General features: G+C 36.6%; 1 protein-coding gene across 2 annotated transcripts; it reads right to left on the bottom strand.

The window, feature by feature from the left end:
- Window positions 1–329: 329 nt before the first annotated feature.
- On the bottom strand, window positions 330–9,328 carry VIP (vasoactive intestinal peptide). Of its 2 annotated transcripts, none has more exons than XM_058735704.1 (7): window positions 9,046–9,328; window positions 7,765–7,879; window positions 5,816–5,938; window positions 4,876–4,980; window positions 3,777–3,908; window positions 2,808–2,892; window positions 330–1,175 (listed from the first exon to the last, which is right to left on the bottom strand). In XM_058735704.1, the coding sequence occupies exons 2-6, from the start codon at window positions 7,869–7,871 to the stop codon at window positions 2,850–2,852; spliced, it is 510 nt and encodes a 169-aa protein (XP_058591687.1). In that variant the 5' UTR covers window positions 7,872–7,879; window positions 9,046–9,328; the 3' UTR covers window positions 330–1,175; window positions 2,808–2,849. The 2 variants fall into 2 exon arrangements, with proteins under 2 accessions (XP_058591687.1, XP_058591685.1); XM_058735702.1 differs by having other exon boundaries at window positions 2,808–2,895; window positions 9,046–9,299.
- Between the last annotated feature and the right edge of the window lie 15,352 nt (window positions 9,329–24,680).

The raw sequence follows: 24,680 nt of genomic DNA, 5'->3' as shown, positions 1-24,680 counted from the left end.
TTTTTTTCTATGCTCTTTCTTCCATCCTACTACTTAATGCAGATATGATGGCTGGAACTCTAGCTGCAATTTTGGATCACGAGGAGAGGTTTAGCTTTCTGAGGGCTTCATGGAGCAGAACCATCTTACTAACCCTTGACATTTTACTTCTGGCCTTAAATGAGAAAGAAATTTCTCTCATATTTAAGTCACTGTTGTTTTAGAACTCACACAAAATCAAACATAGTCCTACCTCAAACATCACAAAACCTATCTAGCGCCTGGAACTTGAGAGCTAAAATGAGGTTACTGATGTATCATTTAACAAAATCAAAACAATAGAAAGTGTCTGCAATGATAATCAAAGTTCTTTATTTTCTCTATTAATTTCCTATATTTTGGCAAAATAGCTGTGTCTCCAAATGTACTTTCACTGAAGGAAGCTGATGACCAAAGCATTATTTGAGTAATTATGGGGAAAAAATTTATTACCGAAAAAACAAATGTTCCATTCAGTTTACATTTTACACATACTTAACACAAGGAGGAAGGAAAGGTCCAATGTCAGAAATAGAGACCATTCTCTTTCACTGAAACACCACTGCAGAAAAGAGCCTTCATCAATTAGAGATCTGAATTTGAGAGATTTTAAATCTCATTCAAAATAAACGTTGCCTAAAAATGCAAAAACGCATACCATTTTCTGAAAGTCTGTTTTGAAGAATGCCTTTTTATCTTTGTGGTTGGCTTTCTCTTAGACATTTTGCAGTTTATTTAACTCAGCATTCTAGCTGCTTAACATTCAAATTTAGACACACTGATTATGTGCTCCACGCTTCTGAATAGTTAAGTATGCTCTATAAATAAACACATCATTTGTGTTCTATTACTACACTCCCCCAAAGCTCCACATAATTGGAATTAACCTAGTATTTACTTATCACTAAATATATTTTTGTTAGAAAGGATACACAGCATATGAAATTACAGGATTTTCATGAATTAAAGACAAATTTTAGAACACTCAAATAATATTTACAGTGTAAACATCACAGTTATTACATCAGGATGAAGCAAATCACAACATTCACAACACTATATATTTTATTTGGTTTTGATACTGAAGTTGTGTTCTTGAATTACTTATGTAGAACTCAAAATATAATCACTTCGCCTATCGTTTTCCTTCACGAGTTCTGAAAAAGAAAGAATTGGTGTTTTAAGCGTAAACATATTTTTATTTACAGCTTCTTAGTTTCACTCACTCATCCACTCATTTGATAACATCTGTACCCCTGTGCCCCTTGAGAACAGCTTGTTATGACAGGAAATCATGGTCTGGGATATCAGGAAGGTATCTTCCAAAGGACTGATTGTCAGAAAGGGAATTAAAATGTGAAGAGGCACTTTAATTAGTCATTATAATTACCCATTTGTAATTTTCGCAAATGGTTGGCATGCAGGATTTCCCATTAAAAGGGTTTGTCCAAAGTTACCCATTCAGAAAAGAGAAGAAGGGAGGACAGAATCTCATGTGATCTTACAAAAGACAGAGGGATTAATCCTCCTTTATAGTTCAGTGCCCGTTGTATTTCTTGATTAAATGAAATAGCTTCTTCTTGTAAACTTTTTTTTTTCAAGAAGCTCTATGTAATTTTTCTTCTTTGAGCAAAGGGACTTGTTTCTCTGATGTGATAAAGAACGGGCGTGTGCAAGACCCTTAGCATACGTCTCTCTTGTGGACAAAAAGTAACCAATGGGGCAGATGTCTTCAGAGACACTAGCCCCCCCTTGATCACTCTCACAAAAACCTGAGCCATCTGCTCCAGGAACTTCAGCAAGACCAAGGATTGCCTTCAGTCTGAGCGTGGGGCTAGTTTAGTCTCCTCGAGCCACTCAGTGGTTGTAGTCCAGCCTATCTTTAGGTTTCACAAATACAATGTTATAGTGAGACAGCAGCTCCCATTCATTTTACATGTTATCCTGGGGGTTCCATATTAACCCACAAAGCCAAAATATATTCACTCTGTAGCCCTTTAGGGAAAAAGTTTACCAACCTCTGATACACTGATGATATGCAATTCCTTTAAGCACTTGCCCAATATTTTTATGAGCGAATGTAAGCCTGAATGTAACTCAGGAAGGAATTATGTCTTGTATCCACATGTGCATAAAAGCAACTGGGATAACAAGCTTATCACTTAACAGCAAAGGGAAAAGCCTGCATATGTTTTCTCTTTTCCAAAACTATTTTACCGTAAATACTATGAGATCAAAGCACCTACACTCACTCAATAGGTGCAAGAAGCTAAATTTTACCTTGCGGCATGAAGCTTGGTATGGTTCAAGAAATACAATTAGAACCAGAGTGCCTTGGTGTTTTCATAATAATGAACCATGCTGTAATTTGGTGGTATTTTTCTGCACCTAAATTAAATGCCGTGCTAACAATCGTGGGGCTAAACCTTAAATTAATAAAAGCAGTGTGGCTCAAGTCTCAAAAAGAAAGCCAGTTTTTCTCATTATGTGAGTCAGATTCCTCTGTTTGAGATCTCAACAAGGAGAGGAATAAGTCTGAGTAAACGAGGGGTACCATGCAGGTGGCAAACTGTTTGCCCATTGTGAGCTCTCTCCTTTTTTCTATCAGAGCACTGCATGAATCATTTTAAGTGTTTACTGGGCTGGGGTCCACTTCGGATAGAAGTGTCCTTTTCCATGAGGTCTCATTGTGAGAACTCTGAGATGTTTTTTACTAAGTGATTCTTCCCTATTCCAGTAATTAGATGTTTGCTATAAGAATAAAACAAGAATGGACAGAATATACCCACCACTGGGAAGCTGTCAACAGCTTTCTTCCAAGGGCTTTTCCATTATTTTTCTAGCTCTTCGGGAAAGTCAGGTGATTCTCCCTCACTGCTGCAGATAGAAAAAGAACATCGTATATGTTAAAGGCCTTAGATGAGCAAGCTTCCAAAGAAATGATGATGTGTGACTTACGCTGTTCTCTGTGCTCTGGAAAGTGCACTGAGGGCTAGCCAATTATCTTTGAGGTTCGTTATTACATATGAATTTTTCCTGAATCGTAAGGTATCTCAAATTATTTGTACAGAATTATAATAGTGGTGGGCAAAGGCATTCATCTTGTCTGATCTTGCCCAAGCAAGATTGCCCTTAATACTGACCATTGAAACAAAAATAATTAGAAAAAAAAAAAGAGAGCACCCCACTTCCTACTTATTATAATCCAATATTTGCACTCCATTAGAGAGACATAAGTCTTACAGAATCTTAGAATACAGCAGTACTCGTGGTTTGATTTGGTAAAATAAAGATACTGAGTATGTATATGAAGGGAGTCACATATGGTACCAAACTGCTAATTGACTGCACTTTACATGTTTAAAAAGTTTAAACTTCTGATAAAGTTCCCAGATTTAGAGTAGATGTCTCTACAGTCATTACTTTTAACCCTGGACACACAGTAGAATCAAGTGGGGAGCTCCTAGAAACAAAAACAAACAAACAAACAAACAACAAAACAAACAAAAACAAAGCACCAATGCCTAGAGCCATGCCTCACACCTCTAGAGGCACTAATTACCTGACAATTGGTTTTGGGTAAGGCCCACACATCAGTATTTTAAAAATTCTCCAGGGTAGTCAAATGTCAGCCAAGGTTGAGAATTACTGTTTCACAGAGTATAGAGAGTGAGATAGAGAAATAAGTCTTCATATGTAGCTTCTATTTTTGAACTCATTTATAATTTCTCATTTTAGCAAGTTCTCTGTTTCTTTACCTCCTCTTCCCATTGAGAATGGAGTTCAAGTACTTCTTTACAGCCATTTGTTTTCGAAGGCGGGTATAGTTGTCGGTGAAGACTGCATCAGAGTGGCGCTTGATTGGCCCCTGGTCTTCTGTGATGCTATTGCTGAAGAATGCAGGGGAAAGGAAAGCAAGGGATTTTAACAAGAAATAATAAATGTGCCAAAGTTCCAAATTTCTTGGAATAATTTGGATAAAATTAGATAAAAAAGAATTCTAATGCCCAACTTCTTTTCTATCACAAAAAGACTAAGAGAAAAATACATCTAAGCCCAAGGATAGGGGAGCAAGGAATAATCCAACATATTTTGGCATTTACTGGGAGCCTTCATACACATTGTATATCAGCTGAGCAAATAATTAACATAAAAAGATGGAGGGATAGTTGATGTTGTGTTCTGCCATTGGGAGGAATATTTCTTTAAAAGTTAATTCTTTAGAAGCTTTGTCACCCTGAATAGTGCCATCTAAATATTCAACAATTGGCCATTTAAAGAAAGAAACTTCATATGCTTGGTTTGATCAGGAATTAAAAAAACAAATACTATAGTAAACATTAAAATTTGCTTCAGTGTATGTCTTATTTTTTTACTGTGTCTAGTTCAATTTGATTGCAGATTGATAAATGATTGCCACTTAAGAAAAATAAGTGTGTCTGTAGCCAATGAGTAGGATATCACTAAAAACCTATGTCCCTAATCCATGGGCATGGTATATTTTATATAAGAATATAATTTTGGGGGTGCCTGGGTGGCTCAGTCATTAAGCTTCCAACTCTTGATTTCGGCTCAGATCGTGATGTCATGGTTTGTGAGATTGAGCCTGCATTGAGCTCTGCACCGACAACACTGAGCCAGCTTGGGATTCTCTCTCTCCTCTCTCTGTCCCTCCCCCACTCAGGCTCACACACTCTCTCTCAAAACAAATAAATAAACATTAAACATAATATAGATTATTTTTCAACCAAATTGTACATCATCAGAGTTATCAATTTTGAGCAAAGTAAATAAATTGCTAACAGTGAAAAAATAACTTGCAGATTAAATAATTATAAGATGATAAATTCTCTTTACCCAACCCGTTTTCCAATAAGGGATTCAAGGTATTTTTTGGCAGAAAGTTGACCCAAGAGTCTACTAAAGTCACTGGTGAACACTCCATCAGCATGCCTGGCATTCCTAAAATAAAGAAGAATAGCCATTATTTTGTAAATGTTTTTCTAAGATATTATTTTGCCTCATTAAACAAGAAAGAAACTTCTCAGCTTCTTTGAAAGCTTCTCATGCAAACTTCCAAAAGAAGGCTTCCTGACAACCTAATGAGGTATTTTCTTGTCACTTATATTAAGATATACTCCAAATTGTAGCTCACACTTTGAAAAATTAAAGAAATTAAATTTTTAGAAGTATATCTCAATATTAAGTAATGCTTCCTGGTAGAGTCTATAAAACTAATTCTTCTTCAATAAATATTGATGGGAAAAATAATATATTTAAGTTAGTTTCTGTGTATTTATTTATGGTGCTTTGTTTCTTCTACCTTGAATAAAGATATATACAAGAGGAAACAATCTTGATTTTTAGCAAAAACCTTATTATACTTTTTGCTATTTCTTCTGTTAAAACATTTGGAAACAAAACAATCTCTTAAGATAAAGAGGCCCTTGGGGACTATCAATCATCTTTCCCATCCAAATCAGGAACTTTTATGTTTTGTCTTCAGTATAGAGCTACTCTGTCTATACTTGAATGCTGTTCTAGACAAAGGGTTCTGTGTAAGTGAATGATTTATTGGTCCTGGCTTTTTACAACTTCTCTATATGAAAATCATGTACAGTTGCTAGAGCTGCAATAAATCAGGCTGCATGAAGCCACAGCACATGGAAACCTGTAGTGTGCTGTAAAAATAGCTTCATGGTGACACAAAATGTAAAGCATTTATATTTCAAAAATATATATATATTTTTTTCAAAAACATGTTTTCTAAAATAAAACTCAATAAACACAAACTCACCTGGACACGTCGTAATAGGGTGTGTCATTTTCAGCTAATGCATTTTGCAAGATGTCAGTGTCTACTTTTAAAGAAACCTGTTCAGGTTCATTTGCTCCTTCAAGTGGTATTCTGTCATCTAACCTTTTAGGGAAAAATATGGTAGAAGTGTAATATATTCCTTTCACAGAATATAGTGCTTATGGTTTTATAATCATTGGGAATAAGATACTCAGTATTCTTGAGCAATATTACCCATTCACAATATATGGATAGCATAGTTAGACTTACTGACTTCTGTGGTTTAGAGTATAAGTAGTGAAATTTTTGATTATCCCATAAAACAGATGCCATACAACTTTTACAAGCATAAGAGTTATTTAGTTCAATCGTGTTAGTGCATTAAGTAAAGTATACTTCATTAGGAATATCTTCACTTTGCAAAGTTATTCACAGGTGGAAAAATTTTGTACAAAATAGAAACTTCAAAAAATTTCAAATATTCAATATGAAAACTAGGAAAAATTCATGTATTTATTGGTGTTTAGCATCATTTGTCAAACATTTCTCACTAGGTGAATATTAACTGCTTTTCCTTCTCTAGGTCTCTAAGATCTTTTTCAAAGATTCACCTTAGTGTGATAAATTTCTCTATATTAACCAAGTACAAAGAATCTCTCCATCTCTGAATAGTAACTCAAATTCAATACATTTTGTGAGGGCTTCTTATTTCTAGTATTATGTATTAATACAATTTTAGTGAAGAATGTACAATGCTTCACTGAATGACTAAGAATAATCATGCCTATACATGGACTGTGACTATATTTTTTAATGCATGCACATTTTGAACACCTGCACACTATTAAAATTATAAATGTGTATTTTTTCACGGTTAGAGTAAACCTCCAAGGAGTATGTCAGCTCCTGGGGACTTATGTATCTTCTGGTGATGTAGTAGTTGGGGGAAGTAACAAGCAGTCTTTGCATGAAACCTAGCAATCAATGCAAACTTCAGCATTCTTGTGATTGTGTGTTGTGATACATAACATAACAATTCAGATAGAATCATTCTATTTAGTTATCAGAGCAACATAAGATCTGGCTTTAAGCAGTTTTCACAAACACTAATAGCTAAGAGATAATTCACTCTATTGAGTATAATTCTACCTTGAAAAAAGAATAAGAAATGGGAAAATGAGCAAAGAAATGATGATTTTGCCTGTAGATATAGTGGTGCCTATAAAGTGGAAGGAAAAAATCAAACTAATGTAGTTTTTATTTAGTGTTTACTTCTTTAACATAAATTTATTTCAGATAAAGCTTTAAATAAGAGTTATGTTATAATTTATGAATTTGAAAAATGAAATATAACATAGAGAACAGTAAAACTAAGGATTTATGGTTGAAACAAGATACATTAAAATTCACTAACTGGTAGATCAGTTATTCCACAATTTATAATATTGATAAATTGAGTCTGGCTAGATAGGTAGGTCTGTCCAGCATGATTATTCACAGCAATATGTTTCACTAATTAGCTACTAACCTTAAGGTTATTTACTGATTGATCTTGAAAAGGAACTTCAATGAAGCAGGCAACTAAACATCTATTTTTTTTTCCATCAGAAACTGAACTGAGATGACAGAGGATAAAATCTTATTACTTATCTAAAACCAGTTTTGAATTGAAAGAAAGTCAAATCCTTCTTCCTCCTTGTTTGGAAAGGTGATCCACCCTAAGCTTAAAACTAGCCATTGACACTGTCTCTCATGCCCCGAGAGTGGATTCCAAGATGCAGAACAGTCATGTTGACCTGATGTTGAAAAAACTTGCTTAACACACCAACCAAAAGATTTAAACAAATGATACATAACCTAAAAAATTGAGTTGTCCAAAATAACATGTAGGAAATTCCCATACAGATGAAGAAGGAATGTTCAACTGCATGCATTGAAGGAATACTTACCTCAGAGAAGAGGGTGCTCCAAAAAGAGGCCACGCCAACATTTGTGAGAAGAGCATGCTGACCAGCATTAGCAGCACAAGGAGCTGGGACTTACTTCTGGTTTCCATCTTTGTACCTTGAAAGGGAGAGAATCACATCAGCTTTTCCAACCAAAGATATCTCAAAGTAATTCTGAGTGTCTAGCAGTAATTTATGAAGGCTCCTGCAGAGTTTGGAAAAAGTAATTTTTATCTGGTAGAAGGAGTTAAACTGCAATATAATAACTTTTTAAGTCAAAAAGATTTTGTTTTGGTGGCAGGTGTTTGAATAAAAATTGGAATCCTTTTCAACTGCTGCCTATCACTTACCAGGCACATAGTGGGGCTGAGTGTATGTGGAATGCCATACTTTTATAGTGCTGGAAGTATCCATACAGCAGAGTTGTAGCACCCATGTTTAGTATCTTTTCTAACTAAAGAAACAGTTTAAGTTTCTAATGTCTAATTAATATAACACCGGAGTATCATCTATTTAATAATGCCTGTGTCTATACATGTATGTATAGACATCTATATATACATATCAGTGTAAATGTTATACATGAATTTCTTTTTCCTCTTGTAGATATTGTTAAAAACTTATTTCCTTATGCCTGGGTTCGAACAACTTAACTTAATCGTTAAAATTAATACCAAAAATTATTAAACCACATATTATCATTGAAATAATTTTTGCCATAAAAGGAAAAAGATACTAAAATTAAGGTTTGTGCTTTTATACAGCTAACCCACTTACATGTGTCATTTCCAAAGTTTCTAGATAGAAATTTAGGAATTTTGGCTTTGTTTGTCTTGTCTATAAAAATCGCAGAATTTAGACTTAAAGAGGAAAATAAATGCTTCCTTGATTCACATAACTAACATATGAAATAGAACAACACTAAAAAAAAAGAAGCTGAAAATCTAAAACAAATGTACCCACTGAACCCTTCAGTCAAAAATGTATATACAAGCCAAAAAATACTTTAATTCATTTTTAAAAAGACAGCATTGAGTAAAAGTATACAGTGATCCAGGCAAAATATCTTCCAACTAAAAGAATTAAAAAAATCCACTGATATATAAGAAGTTGAAGCATCTATCTACACTTACCAGGTGACTTAAAAAACTTGTCTTTTGTTTTTTTAAAGGAGGAACACTATAAAATTCTTTTCAAGGGAAAGAAATATTCAATATACCCTGAGAAAAGGTTGAAAGCAGGAGGAGGGAAAAAAAGAAAAAGAAAGGTAAAGTTTTCACTCACCTTGCCAAGTAGTGTTCCTTGGGAGCTTTCTATAATCGAAGGAGATTCTTGGAGCTGTCTTAGGTGCTGAAGTCCTCTGAGGCCGAGAAAGTTTCCACCAGTTCTCTGCTCTCAGAGCTGAACCAGAACTTGGTACTGGTTGGCTATTATTGCAGGCAACTGCCTTTCACTCCACTCTGACCAGCATTTCAAAGCCCATCATTTTATAGGGCTTACACTTAGGGCTGAGCAATCACAAAGCTCTCTGAAAGACGTCACAGTAGTACTCCCACAGGATGAATAGGGCTTGTGTTCTTATTAAATTGTCATTACGTCTGATTTATATAAATTTATAGTGAGTAACTTCAAGATGTAAGATATAAAGAGGAAATTTACTTTTCTTTATGTGAACAACAAAAAAAGGTACCAAGCTTAATATGAAATGTTTTAATCTTTGATTAGTAGTAATGAAATAAGAAAAATGGTTAGTGTTATAGCCAGGGCCACTGGGGTTCCTTCAGAAAACAAGAGTTTTATGTGTAGAAACAAATGCAGAAAAAAACCAAATACTTATGTTAATTTTGTCTACAAATTCATAATTCCCCTTTATTATTAAATGTCAGTTCTAAAGCCTTTAAAATTTTTTATGCTATTCACATAGATCCCGATTTAGTCTTTCTTGAGATCTATCCTAGTTTTAAAAGTATCTAGAAATAATTTTCCATTTTTCTATTATTACATTTCCTTTGTGTTGAAACTAATCCCAAGATAAAAGTTTCTGAAAGACTCTAAAATAGTGCCATATGCACAATGTTGTCAAAAGTAGTCGTAGTACTGCTATTTTCCATTTGTACAAAATATCACAATTCCAATGCACTTTCACATACATGATCTCAAATAATCCAAAAAATAAGCTATCAGGCAGTATATAGATATATCTCAATTTTCCTTCTTTCATAAAGGAAGAAATTTTCATCATTTGTATAATAAGTCTTTGCACCATATAGAATTATTTTGTTTCTGCCCTTCATCCCTAAATACACAGCCACACCAGCTTTTTGAACATTTCCAACTTAGTCAACTGGCAGGTTTCAGAGAACTAGTTGGAAAGCATCTGTGGAGTACTTTGATAAATTCTTCATTTCTGTTTGCGGGGTTTTAATGCAAATTAGACTATCCTACATTCAATCAGAGTTTCAGGTAAAAATACAGCCACATGAACAACTTCATGGACAACAAAGTAAAATACATCTTTCGCATAATTTTCTTTTAAATTTCCAGTGTGTGTATTCTTTTACATTTTTGTTCCTAAGTTCCTCAAGGGAGAAAGACTCTGAAGCCCCCTTTCTTTCTTCTGCTTTCAAAATTTAGTATCTACAGCTTAATTCAAAGCCAGACTGATCCAGTAGAGAATATCCTGCTATGCTTAATCATATTTTCTAATCCAGTTACAAGAAAAATTAAATGAATTAAATTTCAAAATGTCTGGAAATTTGTTTCCCAGTTGACAGCTCTGACTTAAGCCAGAGTTCCTGGGGCTTAATTCCAGGAAATCTTTTTTTACCCGATTATTACAAACTAGAGGTTGAAACGGTTCTCATGTGGAATGTTTTATCCTTAGCTCTTCGTCACTCAATTCTCAGTGAAGCAGCTTTATTTAAGAACAGAAACAGCGTATTGAGGAGGGCACCTTTTGGGATGAGCGCTGGGTGTTGTATGGAAACCAATTTGACAGTAAATTTCATATATTAAAAAATAAAATTTAAAAAAAAAACAAAAAAAAAACCAGAAACAGCAAAGTAAGTTGATTGAAAGTAACAGAAAAACTAATGCTGAACGATAAGCAGAAAAATGTAAATGAAAAAAGACATAAAAGTTGATTATTATTTGGTCTAGGGAAGCATTTAGCATTCACAAAGAGTAACTGCATTAGCTTTTTCCAGTGGCAAAAACAGTTTGTCCCATTATGATAATAAAACACAAAAGTAAGGGGCGCCTGGGTGGCGCAGTCGGTTAAGCGTCCGACTTCAGCCAGGTCACGATCTCACGGTCCGTGAGTTCGAGCCCCGCGTCAGGCTCTGGGCTGATGGCTCGGAGCCTGGAGCCTGTTTCCCATTCTGTGTCTCCCTCTCTCTGCCCCTCCCTCGTTCATGCTCTGTCTCTCTCTGTCCCACAAATAAATTAAAAAAAAAAAAAAACATTGAAAAAAAAATTTAAAACACAAAAGTAAGAGAAGTAATTCAATTTTATTACTTCTGGCTGAAGATAAACCAAATCACAGGACCGCATGTTTTCCCTATGACTGTAAACTAGAAAAGCGTAACCGAATTTCATGATGGGATCATGGCACCATCTGCAGGTTCAAGGTCTTAATTCACAGGTTTGGGTTTTTTTGGTGTTTTTTTAAAAAACGTGTTTCTTACCTTTTCTTTCAAGGAAACGAATGCAAAGCAGAGGTCCTTTAATTAAATTATGGATGCTTACAGAAAAATAAACATAAAATAATACTGTAGCTGAATTTGTCCTGAACATTTTACGAAAAAAACTCAGTAAATACAAAAATACCAACAGGAATTTATTCTTTTAAACTGCTTTTTCCCTACTTTAACATATCTTTCCATAACTTTCCAACATATTTAATGAAACTTATTTCCCACCTTAAGGCTTTTCAATGAAGTGATGTTTATAAGAACTGTCATTCATTCATACAGTTAGAACAAATCTCCAAGATCCTCCCTTTACAAATAGGTAAACTGACATCACTCAGGTGGTTAATAACAAATATAGAATTGAAAGATAGCTCTTTGGATCTTGATAATAGCTTTCTTTCTGTTAAGAACTGGTGATTCTCTATAACGGTTGTTACCACCATTATCAATGCTAACGCATCATAGAAGGAAAATAAAAACATATAAAAATATTGGCATCCCTCTCTCCTTTTTTCATCAACAGGACCAAGAGTAGAGAAAGAAAACTGGCATCCCAAACTAAAATATACTAAACGTAGAGAAGTCAGATGGAAGGAATTTTCAAGCTCAGGAGATAGGCAGAAATCCAGATTCACTCTTTTTTCCGTAGTGCGAAGAGCTAATAGAGAGTCCTCATTGCTGCCGTGGATGATATGCCCATTGTGTCCCCTTTGGCCTCTTGGTGTGACAGCTTTGTTTTCCTAACTCACCCCAATCCACACCCAGCCTGAGACCTGGCCATCCTGCCTGGGTAATCCTAAGGGGTTATGTCAAGATGAGAAGTCTGTAAACCACTTGTTATGAGCCACATATGGCTTATCCCTATGATTTTTACATCTCTCAAACTAAAAATGATGTTTGCATGTTTAAAAGGCTGGAAAAATTTTTTTAAAAATATTTTGTGACAGGTGAAACATATTTGAAAAAAATATATGAAATTTAAATCTCAGTGTCCATAAATAAAGTTTTATTGGAACATAGAAATGCTCATCACATATGCATCATCAATGGCTGCTCTTGTGCTGCAATGCTCAAGTTGAATGGTTGTGACAAAATCAACATAGACCAAAACACCTAAAATGTTTACTAGTTGGCCCTTCACAGAAAAGCTTTGTCAATGTCTGGTCTGGAGTCTCCTGTCTGAGGAATTATTTAAGAAGTCATGTTTGTTTTAATATCCTTAAGTCCTCTAGCTATCTTTTTAAAAAAATTTTTTTTTAGTATTTATTTAATTTTGAGAGACAGAGACAGAGCATGAGCAGGAGAGGGGCAGAGAGAGAGGGAGACACAGAATTTGGAAGCAGGCTCCAGGCTCCAAGCTGTCAGCACTGTGCCGGACGCAGGGCTCAAACTCACCAATTGCGAGATCATGACCTGAGCTGAAGTCAGATGCTTAACCGACCAAGCCACCCAGATGCCCCAGTCCTCTAGCTTTCAACTGGGAAATACATACATATATACACTTTTAACATATACTATGTATAACATACATATAATATGTATATATTATGTGTAATATATATTTATGCATGTTTAATATACATTATACACACCTGTATAATTTTCATATTAAAAGTATTTGTATACATACACCTGTATATAATATTTGTGTTATATATTAAAAGTATATAAGTACAGATATACTTAAAAAATTTTTTTAATGTTTATTTATTTCTGAGACAGAGAGAGACAGAGCATGAGTGGGGGGGGGGCAGAGAGAGAGAGGGGGGCACAGAATCTGAAGCAGGCTCCAGGCTCTGAGCTGTCAGCATAGCTGAGACAGCTGGGGCTCGAACTGACAGACTGCGAGATCATGACCTGAGCCGAAGCCGGACGCTCAACCGACTGAGCCACCCAGGCGCCCCAGTACATATATACTTTAAATATTATATACAATTGTTTACAATTTTGTAATTTGTAAAATGTATTTTCTATATTCTTTCTAAGAATATATATACTTTAAAAAATTTTTTTTAGTGTGTATTCATTTTTTGAGAGACAGAGACAGAGCACAAGCAGGGTAGGGGCAGAGAGAGAGGGAGACACAGAATCTAAAGCAGGCTCCAGGCTCTGAGCTGCCAGCACACAGCCCGACGCCAGGCTCAAACTCACGAACCGCAAGATCATGACCTAAGCCAAAGTCAGACGTTTAACCGACTGGGTCACCCAGGCACCCCAGAGTATATATACTTTTAATCCCTTTAACTTAGAAAATTTGGGTTTACTTCCATGGTTCTTATATTTTCATATCAATGATTTGATGGGGAAGAAAATTAAGACGGAAGTAAATTTTCCCTTTAAAGCTACTACTACAATTCATTCTGGAGTCAAAAAATGTGTTACTAAATATTAAGCAATTGGACACTTAATTATTTAAATGATAAGCAGAGGACAACTTTTCTTTGAACTCTACAATGCCATCACCTATCCCACTTACTGATGCCAAGAATTTTATAGAAAATCATTCCTGTATTTCAGAATGTTCTTGTTTTAACCAAGACACGTGTAGTAAAAGTAATGTATTAAATGCTATGAGCCATTTATTTATAGCTTACTTTAGGGTTGTGTTTATGAAATAATTTTTTGAAAGTAAATTTTGGAGGAAAGCTGTAGAAAAATAAAAAAAAACCCACAGTATTCTAAGATAAGAATATTTACAAATAAAGTATTAAAGATTTAAGAACAAATCTATCTGCTTCCCATTGTCATATGTCCTGCATGTACTCCCCCATAGAACATTCCATGTAACCAACTCGCTGACGCTCTCAACTTGGGGATCAGAATATGTGAGGTCCACAAGGAGAGGGAGAAATTTACAGTGGAAGAAATGAAAAACAACAGTGTCCAGCTCCTGGCTCTTAAATAACAATAAGTCTGGATGTTGGAATGAAAGAATCAACAAAAATATTTACTGAATGAGTTCTCATGTCCCCTTCATCACTATATCCATCCTCCCCAAAGAGGAAAAAGCCTCTGAGATGGGGAGAAGAGATTATTCAAGATGGAGAGGAAATTTTTGCCCGTAGGTTGGTGAGAGTTTATGGTAGATTTGAAGGAATGGGTAACAGAACCCTGTCCTATTAAAGACAGGGGACTAAATAGTAGAAACTAACTTGGCTTCTTTTCTTATCTGATTGCTACAGCAAACCATGGAGAAGCACTCTTTGCAATGGTATCAGAAGAAGCTGAAAAACCTAGAGGACAAAAAAACCCCCACCATGCCCTGCTTGGTAAAACCCTAAATGCTGTCAAGGGGTAAAGAGTGGAAAGGCCCACCAGTCTACCAAGGCCAGATTATATCCAGGGATGAACAAACATCTGAGCAGATGACAGTATGGCACAGAGCGTCTCCCAAGGGCCAAAAAGCAGCTTCCCAGATTTCATGTTGTTATATACACTCTCAGAAACTTAGATGCTACTCTGAGAAAAAAGAAAAGTAGAGCAAATCCTGAATTGGCAGAATTTTAAATCTTAGTAATTTCTTGGTAAATACAATAATTGTTTATACATTGTACATTGTCTGTGGAATGGGAGATCAAAATAGAGGAAATATTTTAAAACTAAATTTTTTTGTATGTCCTACTATGTGGTCTGTGAAAATCTATTCTTGCTATTGCTTTACAAATGACCTTGAGTTTTATATGATCATGATCTGCATAGGAGGAGCCTGTCCAGAACCTTGTATCCTACTTAGTATCAAAATCACTTTATAAAAGACTGTGAGACAGGCCATTGACCCATCTTAGAATAACAAGGCGTGCCCTTGAGTCTTCCCCCTACCCCCTTGTCCCCTTGGTCATGTCCCCTTGGTCATGAAGTTGATCTCCAGCTTCAACTCTGTTTCCCTCCTTAGGCTTCCCCATCTTATTCTTTGGCTTTCAAGCTCTCACCCTCTTTCTTTCATTTTGCCTCAGTCCTTCTATGACCTTCTAGTATACCCGAGTTTTGACTTGCTGTCAGGACAGATCTGATCCCACAGGCTGCAAACCCATATGCTCCTCTCTGTTGGATACTCTCCAATTGCCCCTTTGGATCTTCTATTTGTTCTTCTCCACACTGCTTTTCATTCCCTAGAGGCTGACCTCCAGATGCATCCATGCCATGGGGTCTCTGGTTAAGCCAAAAGAAGGCACTAGTAGGAAATTAAAAGGACAGAAGATTAAAGGAAAGAGAGCTCTGAATATTTACTCCCCATAGACCACGGTTTGGTAGAGGCTACATTCCTCCACCAAGACCAACATTTTGTAGGTATTCCCTCAACTGCAACCCTACAGGTGCCAACAGCTTCCTGGTGAGGCTAGTCCATGAGTCCTTTGCCACTTCATTGGTTCTTAACATCTTTATTAAACTCACTTCCATTCACCTTTGGAGACAGCCATTTGTGTCCTGTCCTGTGCACTCCTACTTCTGCACCAGAACCTCACACTTCTAAGAATAACTGGACACATTTCATTTCAGGATTCAATAGTTTTAGAAGTTCTGCTCATTTTTTAAAGTTGTAGTATTTTTAATTCAAGTTGGGAGAACTCTTAGAATAATTAATGTGGAAGCTTAGAGGAATGTCACTGTCACCCTGAGCAGGTCTGTCAGATTGGTGAACAGTTGGTTTTTGAAGACTGTAGCTGAAACACAAATAAACTAGAAGCCCATTCAGACCCTTGATGCTACTCAAGCCCCTCGAAGAAAAGAGGCTGGATCCATTGTGAGTCCTTGTGGGGAGGAAAGATCAATGTGCTGCCAGAAGCTAAACATCAAACCCTGATGGGGATCTTTTCCGGGAATAAGTAGCAGAACGGCCCTGGGGAAGGAGATCTGAAGCAAACATGGCCTGCCACCTCTCCAGGATCCTGGCGCCTCATCTTCAGGAAAGAAAACCTCACTGTCTAGGAAGCAGGAGCTCTGGCTATTTGATAAATTTGTTGCTGTTGTTTTGTTTTTTTCTTTCTTAATCATCACTCTAATATCCTGTATTTGTAGTCATTTCACTGTACTTTCCAGTCTAGGAAACTGATGTTCTATCTGACTCATGAAACCATAATTTTCAGTGACAAGAATTTAAGATAATTTAGCCCTGCTCCTTTGTTTTGAGAAATTGTAACAATTCTATGTCCCAAAGAGGCAAGTGACTTCAAATGCCTAGCAAAGCTGGGATTAGGACCCTTTCTTTTCTCTCTCCAAATTCACTGACTTTTCACTGGACTGTGAAGCCAGCAGATTAGCAACCCGTAGAATAGAGAATGGGTTGTTATGAGCCAAAGTGAGAGGGAAGAGAAGGGAAGACACCATGACTACCTTTGCTGCTGTGAATAATGTGGGTTTACCAGAGACACTTGACAGCATTGATGATATCAACAGATAGTTAACATCCAGTGATTTTCATTTGTTTGGAAAGAGTTCTCCCCCAAAATAATAACCAAAGGAAACTGTGTTGAGTGAAATCACAACAGGGAATGGCTTCCTGGGTCCACACTAGTCTCTTTGTGGCTCCAAGGTCTCTAGATTACCTCAAAGAAACACCAGGCACAGAAAGAGAAAGCCCATCCCTGCCAGTTTTTCGTGTCAAAATAGTTCTGAGCTTAAATATTAGATAGAAAAAGCATGTAGTGTTTCTTATTCTTCTTCACAGTAAGAAGAGTTGTCCTAGGCATTTTTCTTGAAAAGGGAATAAGAATTAGACACTTTTAAAGTTTTCTGTGTTTCTAGGCACAGATCTCAAAGAACTGACGATTGTACTTATATGTATATATGTGGGAGCTCTCATCATTTGAGGAGGGGGGAAAAGTCCAATGTGAGAATCCAGGTTCTCTGGAAACAAAACTGAGGAACCGCTGAAGAAGGCTGGGTCTCCATTCTCCCTCTCCTATGCTACTGTCTTAGTCTCCAGTGTGGCCCTACTGCCTCCAGCCTTCCTTTTAAACCCTTCTTTACAAGGTTGCCAAAGTGATCTTTACAAAACATATCTCTGATCATATCTTTCCCCTGTCTAAGCTTTTCTATGGCTTTCCCATTGTTCTCAAAGTATTGACCCAGCAGAGGCATGCAAGCCTGGTACATGCTACTCTCAATGTCTTCTTGCTGAGCCCACCCAATCCGGCCATATTCTCAAGCCATGCTGAACAACCTTCAGTTCTTCAGAACTATCATATTCTCTGTTGCCTCTACTACTCACATGTACCATTTTCTCCCTCAGAAATATCCAATCCAATCTCCCTTCCTTCAGGTCTCAGTTTATAGGACACTTTCCCAGAAAGATCTCAAACCACTCTTCCATTAAATCTGGGCCAGGTGCTCTGCTTTGGGGTTCCCATTAATTCTGTATTTCCCCACAATATAACACTGAGTGCACTGTGTTATTGTAGAGTATTACATTTCATACACCCTGAGACAATTTTAACACATGCAAGCACAGAGCCTGACACATAATAAGTGCTCAGTCGCTATTTTAGATAAGTAGATGAGATTGAAGTTGTGTTCATTTCAACTTTATTTGGTTTGGATTTCAAATATCTTTATTTTTATTATTTTTTGGTTCTCTTGGCCCAATGTCCAATATTTCTTTCCCATCCTCAAATTCAACCTAGTCTTCAGTACAGGATGTTATTTTTTCCCTGATATTACCAATTTTATCTTTTTAAAAAATTCTCAGCCGTATCTATTATTTCTCTAGGGCTAAGTCTCACTAAATAACAAATAGGTTGCATTTTAATCTTGAAAAGAAATACTAGGTTTTAGCAGCTTTATGACTAATGGTTGATTAGTATACTGGTGAGTATTTCAACTTGGATAAACATTGACCCAAGCCAGTAAAATTCTTATAAAAATAATATATTTTCATGGGGCACCTGAGTGGCTCAGTCAGTTAAGTGTCCGACTTCAGCTCAGGTCATGATCTTGTAGTTCATGAGTGCGAGCCCTGCATCAGGTTCTGTGCTGACAGCTCAGAGCCCGGAGCCTGCTTCAAATTCTATGTCTCCCTCTCTCTCTGCCCCTCCCCTGTTCACACTCTGTTTCTCTCTCCCTTAAAATAAGTAAACATTAAAAAGAAGTTTTTTTAAGAATAACATATTTTCACAAAAGAAAAGGGAATGTTTTTCTAAAAAGTGAATGATTCATCATTCTTTTAGAGTGTCTTTCCTCACCCAGCTAGACTTGCTTTTGTAGCACCTAATCTGTATTTTTCTTTCATAGTATTTTCCACATTGCACTCAAATGGCTATTAATTTAACTATATCTCTACTGAAACTGAGTTCTATGCATCATTATATCCCTAACACCTGATACATTATAAGTTTCCCCCAAATGCTTACTGATCAGAAAGAACTTAATAATTTAAATGGGAAAAATGGAAAGGTGTTTCTAATTAAAAAAAAAAATTAATTACATCTGGCATTATTTAATCTTAATTTTGCATCTCTTCTGCTTCTAAGGCTGAAGAAAAACGAAAAAAAAAAAAAAACCCAGAAATTCTCTTCTATAAAAGAGTTCCAATTATTGTTTTTAATTTATAAAACCTCTAGAGTTGCATTCATTGGATTTATAGAACAAGTTGTTTGCAGACTAGTGTTCCAAAAAACTAGCTCTTCAGCTATGTGGTTGTACTGAAACCACTTCAAGAGTTGGGAAACTATCACCCATGACCAAGTCCAGCCTGCCACCTGTTTTGTATGTCCTACAAGACAAGAATGGTCCAAACACTTTAAATGGTTGACAAAGTCAAAAGACAAATAGTATTTTGCGACACATGACAATGAAATGAAATTCAAGTTGTAGTGTCTATACACAAAGTTTTATTGAAGCAGAGCCATACCCATTTGTTTAAATATTGTCTATGCCTGCTTTTGTGCTACAATGGCAGAGTGGAGTCATTATGGCAGAAATTGCGTGGCCCACAAAGGTGCAAATATTTACTACAGGCCATTTACAGAAAAAAACTTGTCAATCTTGGCTCTGTATCAACCAAAAGCTTTTTAACATCCATTAATTTTTCTTCTTCTTAGTGGAAATCTTGAAGTTAGTTACTCCTGTACTACCTTTATGGAAATTGTCTCATGGACAACAATTGTGAAATACTCCTTTCTGGCTTTACTAAAACGTTCATGCACTCCATGTTTGAGGCATTCAAAGAAAGGCCAAGCTATCTTTTTCTAAAAGGTGAGTGAATAAATAAAATGAAAAGCATATTTATTTGCTAGACAAACCTGATACAATAGTAGATAAACTGTTGCTTTTAGGGGCACCTGGGTGGCTCAGTCAGTTAAGCATCCAACTTTGGCTCAGGTCATGATCTTGCAGTTTGTGAGTTCAAGCCCCGAATCAGGCTCTGTGCTGACAGCGCAGAGCCTGGAGCCTGCTTCAGATTCTGTGTCCCAGTCTCTCTCTGCCCCTCTCCTGCTCATACTCTTTCTCTCTTTCTCTTCTCAAAAATGAATAAATTTCAAAAAAAATTTTAAAAAAGTAACCTGTTCCTTTTAACCATGGAAGAAAAGTAGTACTTTCATTTTCTATTTTATTTAAGAACATAAAGTTGAAAGCACTAAATACTCTCAGCTTTCAAGAAAAACAAACTGAAAATACAGATATTGCATAAGTAATTATAAGGCGGATTGACCTAAGTGTATTATGAGAACTGGAACAAGTATTTCTGTGCAAGTTATAGTGACACTGAGATTTATTGAGACCGTAGAACACCTTAAAAAATAGTAAAAGAGGGAAATAGGGAAGAATATTCTAGGTTTAACAAAGAATATTTGAGAAGGCCTGGAGGTATGGCATAAATAAGAAATTGATAAATTTTCTTACGCTAAAAGAGAAAAAAGCCCGTAAGTAGAGATATGATATGAGTGGATATTTGTTTCTAAAAGATCATTCTGGCCGCTGCATGGAGTACAGGTTAAATACAGACTGCATAAAGACCAACCAATCAGTCTGAGAAAGACTGGAGTTCAAGTTTTAAAAAGAATATTAAAGCAGATTTGTTTCTTAGAATGAAGAGATCTTTCATAGATGCTTCAATTCACAGACTGTGAGAAAAATGTAAGCAAACTTAATGTTGCCTCACAGTACATAGTAGGAATAAAAGTGGAGACATTTTGGTCATAAAGAGAATTAAGTTCCAGGCTCTTTAGTTTTGGTAGAAAAGAGATAGTAATTGTGCAGTGTTGAGTGGGTGGGCATACTGTCAGTACCCATTGTTCCTCAGAAAATTGGGTCTCTTGTCTGGTAAACAGGACATTTTTTAGGATGCACAACAGAATCTGCATAGGCCTAGTGTGCCTTTTTAAAGGCCCAAATGGGTAAAGTTCTTACTCTTTTCTCAGGTAGAAGGACTTGCAGCAGTTGGGGAGTTAACTGATTTGAAGATGATTGGACATTAAGTCATTATACTGGCCAGATATTCAATGTCTGGAGTACCCTGTCCAAGAACAGCTCACCAGTTCTCTGAAGGCACCAGTCTAACATGTCAGTACATGCTTATAATTCATAGCCATGGTACTGGTGCTTAAATCTGAATTGTTCTGCTTCAGTCAAACTATAGTAGCAGCCTTTACAGCTAATGGCTGTACGATCTGAGTATTCAATAATCATATAAAACAATGAAAGAATATTTCAAGACAACGGTTTTGGATGGTAATGAGAATGCATAGATGAAAGTTGCTTAAAAGGGCATAGACCCCCAGGTGGGTTTTTCCCAGCAAAATCCTATTAAAGCAACTACTTAAGAGGTGGTGCAAGTGAAAATACAGTAGTGGTTTGGCTTAAATGAGTAGCAGTGGATGGGTTGCTTAGTGACTCTGGAAATGGGGGATGTGAGAGGGAAGACTAAGAGGTTTCTTAGATTTCTAGCTTGAAATAAGTAGGTGTTGATAGGCTTGATAGAAGAGGAAATAGGGAAGAAGACTCAACTAGTGATCGGTACAATTAGATGAGGAGAATGATTATAAAGTAAGGCCCAGATGTTCAATTTAAGGAGCTATAAATCCCCTAATGAGGTGATGGAGGGGCATATAACTTAAGAATTCAAAAGAAATGTAGAAGTAAGAAATATGTCAGGTTCATCAACCTGACTAAGGTAAAAGAAACCAAAGGGCTAGGTTGGATTGCCTAAGGACAAAGTGTAGAAGAGAGACAAGAAAGATCAGAACATGCTTTACCACTAGGCATAGGACAAGTGAAAAGAAGGCTATTGGTGGCCCAGGATAAAGCCAAGAATAGGGGTTGTAAATGGAAGGACTGTTTTCAAGGTGATCAGCAGTAATGAATCTTCCTGAGGGTAATTGAAGTTTTACATAAAACTGTTTACCATGGTGTCCTCAACAAAAGTGAACTTGGGGAGATGGGAAGAGACAAATCTTGGGATTTGTTGGAATGTCAGAAGAGAGTAAAAGAAGCCAGAAACTCTACTGAAAATTCTGGCCTTCAAAAGGGAGGAGGACGACAGCATAGTAATTGAAAAGAAGAGGCTTTTCACCATGAAGGAGCTTCCATATATTTTAGTGATGATGGAAAGGAACCAGTGGAAAGCGGGATGTTGAAGATGTGAGACAGGGTAGGCTAATTGATAGCTCTGGGTTTCTGAGAAGTCATTACGGCCTATTTACTCCATGGAACCCGCAGAAAAGGAAAAAAGGTCTGATGTAGATGTGAGAATGTTTTGGTAGGAAGTTGAGCAAATTACATTTGGTGGCTTCTATGGAAAATAGAAAGTGAAATCTTAATCTGAGAACTGGCAGAGGTATAATATTTTTAATGATGAAAGATAATTTTGTGAGACAGAAGGTTGAAAATATGCATTAAAAATTTAAGATAATTAGAAATACACAGTGGAATATATAGGAAATGTTGAGAATCCCAATGATCAGGATTTTAATCATTTGTCCTTTGGTGGAAAATGAGAAATCCAGGAAGGGGAACAGATGTTAAATGGATGATGCTTCATTCATTCTGTGTTGGAGAGGCTGTATCAGCCATCCCAATGCAGATATTTAGAAAGCAGTAGCTCAGGGGCGCTTGGGTGGCTCAGTCGGTTGGGCGTCCGACTTCGGCTCAGGTCACGATCTCGCAGTCCATGAGTTCGAGCCCCGCGTCGGGCTCTGGGCTGATGGCTCAGAGCCTGGAGCCTGCTTCAGATTCTGTGTCTCCCTCTCTCTCTGCCCCTCCCCCGTTCATGCTCTGACTCTCTCTGTCTCAAAAATAAACGTTAAAAAAAAAATTAAAAAAAAAAAAAAAAAGAAAGCAGTAGCTCATAAGGGTCTATAGTCTAGGATAAGAATCTGGGCTGGAGATATGGATTTGAGAATCACCAGCATTGATATAATAGCTGAAATCAAGTGAGTAGCTGAGCTTGCCCAGGAAGAGAGAGCAGAGTGAGAACAGGTCTAGAATAGACTTTTCAAGGGAATAACAATGTTTAAGGCATAGACAGAAGAAAAATACCCAAATAAGATTGAGAAAGAACAGCACAAAAGTAGGAGAACAGCAGAATAGTCCTAAGGAAGCAAAGGGGAGAGATTAAGGTGGGGAGAATGGCCAATCAGATCTCTGGAGCATTGGAAAGGTAGGGCCTGAAGAGTTCCCTGGATCGGACAAACATGAAGTGTCGTTGGCAAGAGTCATTTCAGTGGGGCTGAAGGGGCAGAAGTCAGACTACAATAGCTTCTGGGTGATGAAATTGAAAGTGGAGAAATTGAAAAAAGAAGGCTTTCCAGAAGTTTGATTTTGTCATGAAGGAGACACATATGACATTACTTCAAGAGAAATTAAAATAAAGAGGTTTTTGTTTTGTTTTTTTTTTTAAATAGAAGAAAACCTGAGCATTTTTAACAGCTATTTCTAAAGGGGGAAAGGAATGTCATTTTATTTCTATAAAATTTCAGTTAGCTCTAAGAGTTCTTATTTCTGCTGATAACAGAGTCCAAATTTGCTGTTGTAAGTTCACAGATATTTCTTAGATAAATAAAGACATTTTAGATCAAGATTTAGTCACCTCCAGGGTTCAGACCCTTCCACTGCCTGTTTCTCCCCTTTTTTTTCTGGAGGTGGTCTAAGCTCCTGGGGGTCACCAGGAAGGTGGGGAGTTGTGTGTCAGCTGTCCTCTGTCCACTGAAGGCAGCTAGGGCATCCCTCTTGGCAAGCCTGGAGGCTTCCTAGACCAAGGAGGAATACTGACCTAATGTGGTTAATGCACAGAGTCAGGTCCCCAGAAGAAATATTTATCTGTTATGACATCTAGTATGCTCTAAGCCAACTTAGAGGCGCCTGGGTAGCTCAGTCGGTTAAGCACCTGACTCTTGATTTCGGCTCAGGTCATGATCTCACAGTTCGTGAGATAGAGCCCCAAATTGGGCTCTGCATAGTGCAAAGCCTGCTTGGGATTTTCTCTCTCCCTCTCTCTTTGCCCTTCCCCCGCTCATGCTGTCTTCTCTCTCTCTCAAAACAAACATTTAAAAAAAAAAGACAACTTGAAGAGAACCTATGACAAATTTGCCATAAAGAAGTACAATTAGCCAATGAAAACAAAATTATAATTTGTTCTTGTATGATAGTAATTCTGCCAAAAATTATAAAGAATCAACTGTTTTTTCTATTACTTATTTCTACTCAATATGAGTTAGTGAAAAATACCAACCAATAAACAGTCTACATTTACATTAGTCCACATTAGTCTACAATAAGATATTAATGGATCATCATCTTAACATTTTTAATGCTATAAAGCACTGAGAAGCACTATTTAAAGATTTTTGATTTGCGGGCCTCTGGGTGTCTCAGTTGGTTAAGCATCCAACTTTGGCTCACATCATGATCTCACAGTTGGTGGGTTTGAGCCCCACATCGGGGTCTGTGCTGAAAGATCAGAGCCTGGAACCTGCTTCAGATTCTGTCTCCTTCTCTCTCTGCCCCTCCTCTGCTCACGCTCTGTCTCTCTCTCTCTCTCTCTCTCTCTCTCTCTCTCTCTCTCAAAAATAAACGTAAAAAGATAATAAAAATAAATAAATAAAAATAAAGAATTTTGATTTCTAGTGTAGCTGCTCATTAATAAGATACGTTAATTAAATTGGGGAAGATGTGGGAAAAATAGGAGAAAACTATATTGCAAATATAGAACTAAAAAAAAAGAAAACTAAATTAAAATAAAGCAAGAACAGAAGAAAATTAACAAAAACAGAAAATTGAATGAAACTAATAGTA

Source organism: Neofelis nebulosa, chromosome 6, assembly GCF_028018385.1.
Source record: "Neofelis nebulosa isolate mNeoNeb1 chromosome 6, mNeoNeb1.pri, whole genome shotgun sequence".
In the NCBI taxonomy this organism is placed as follows: Eukaryota; Metazoa; Chordata; class Mammalia; order Carnivora; family Felidae; genus Neofelis; species Neofelis nebulosa.
The sequence above is the reverse complement of the archived record's forward strand: the minus strand, read 5'-3'. Positions and strand labels throughout refer to the sequence as shown.

What these genes read in the sequence shown, in the direction of transcription:
- VIP (XM_058735702.1), bottom strand. Translation starts at nt 7,871, where the DNA reads ATGGAAACCAGAAGTAAGTCCCAGCTCCTTGTGCTGCTAATGCTGGTC. An exon ending in CTTATTGGAAAACGGGTTGG is followed by an intron (nt 3,909 to 4,875) that starts GTAAAGAGAATT and finishes TGCATTCTTCAG; the next exon opens with CAATAGCATCACAGAAGACC. An exon ending in ATTCTCAATGGGAAGAGGAG is followed by an intron (nt 2,896 to 3,776) that starts GTAAAGAAACAG and finishes TTCTATCTGCAG; the next exon opens with CAGTGAGGGAGAATCACCTG.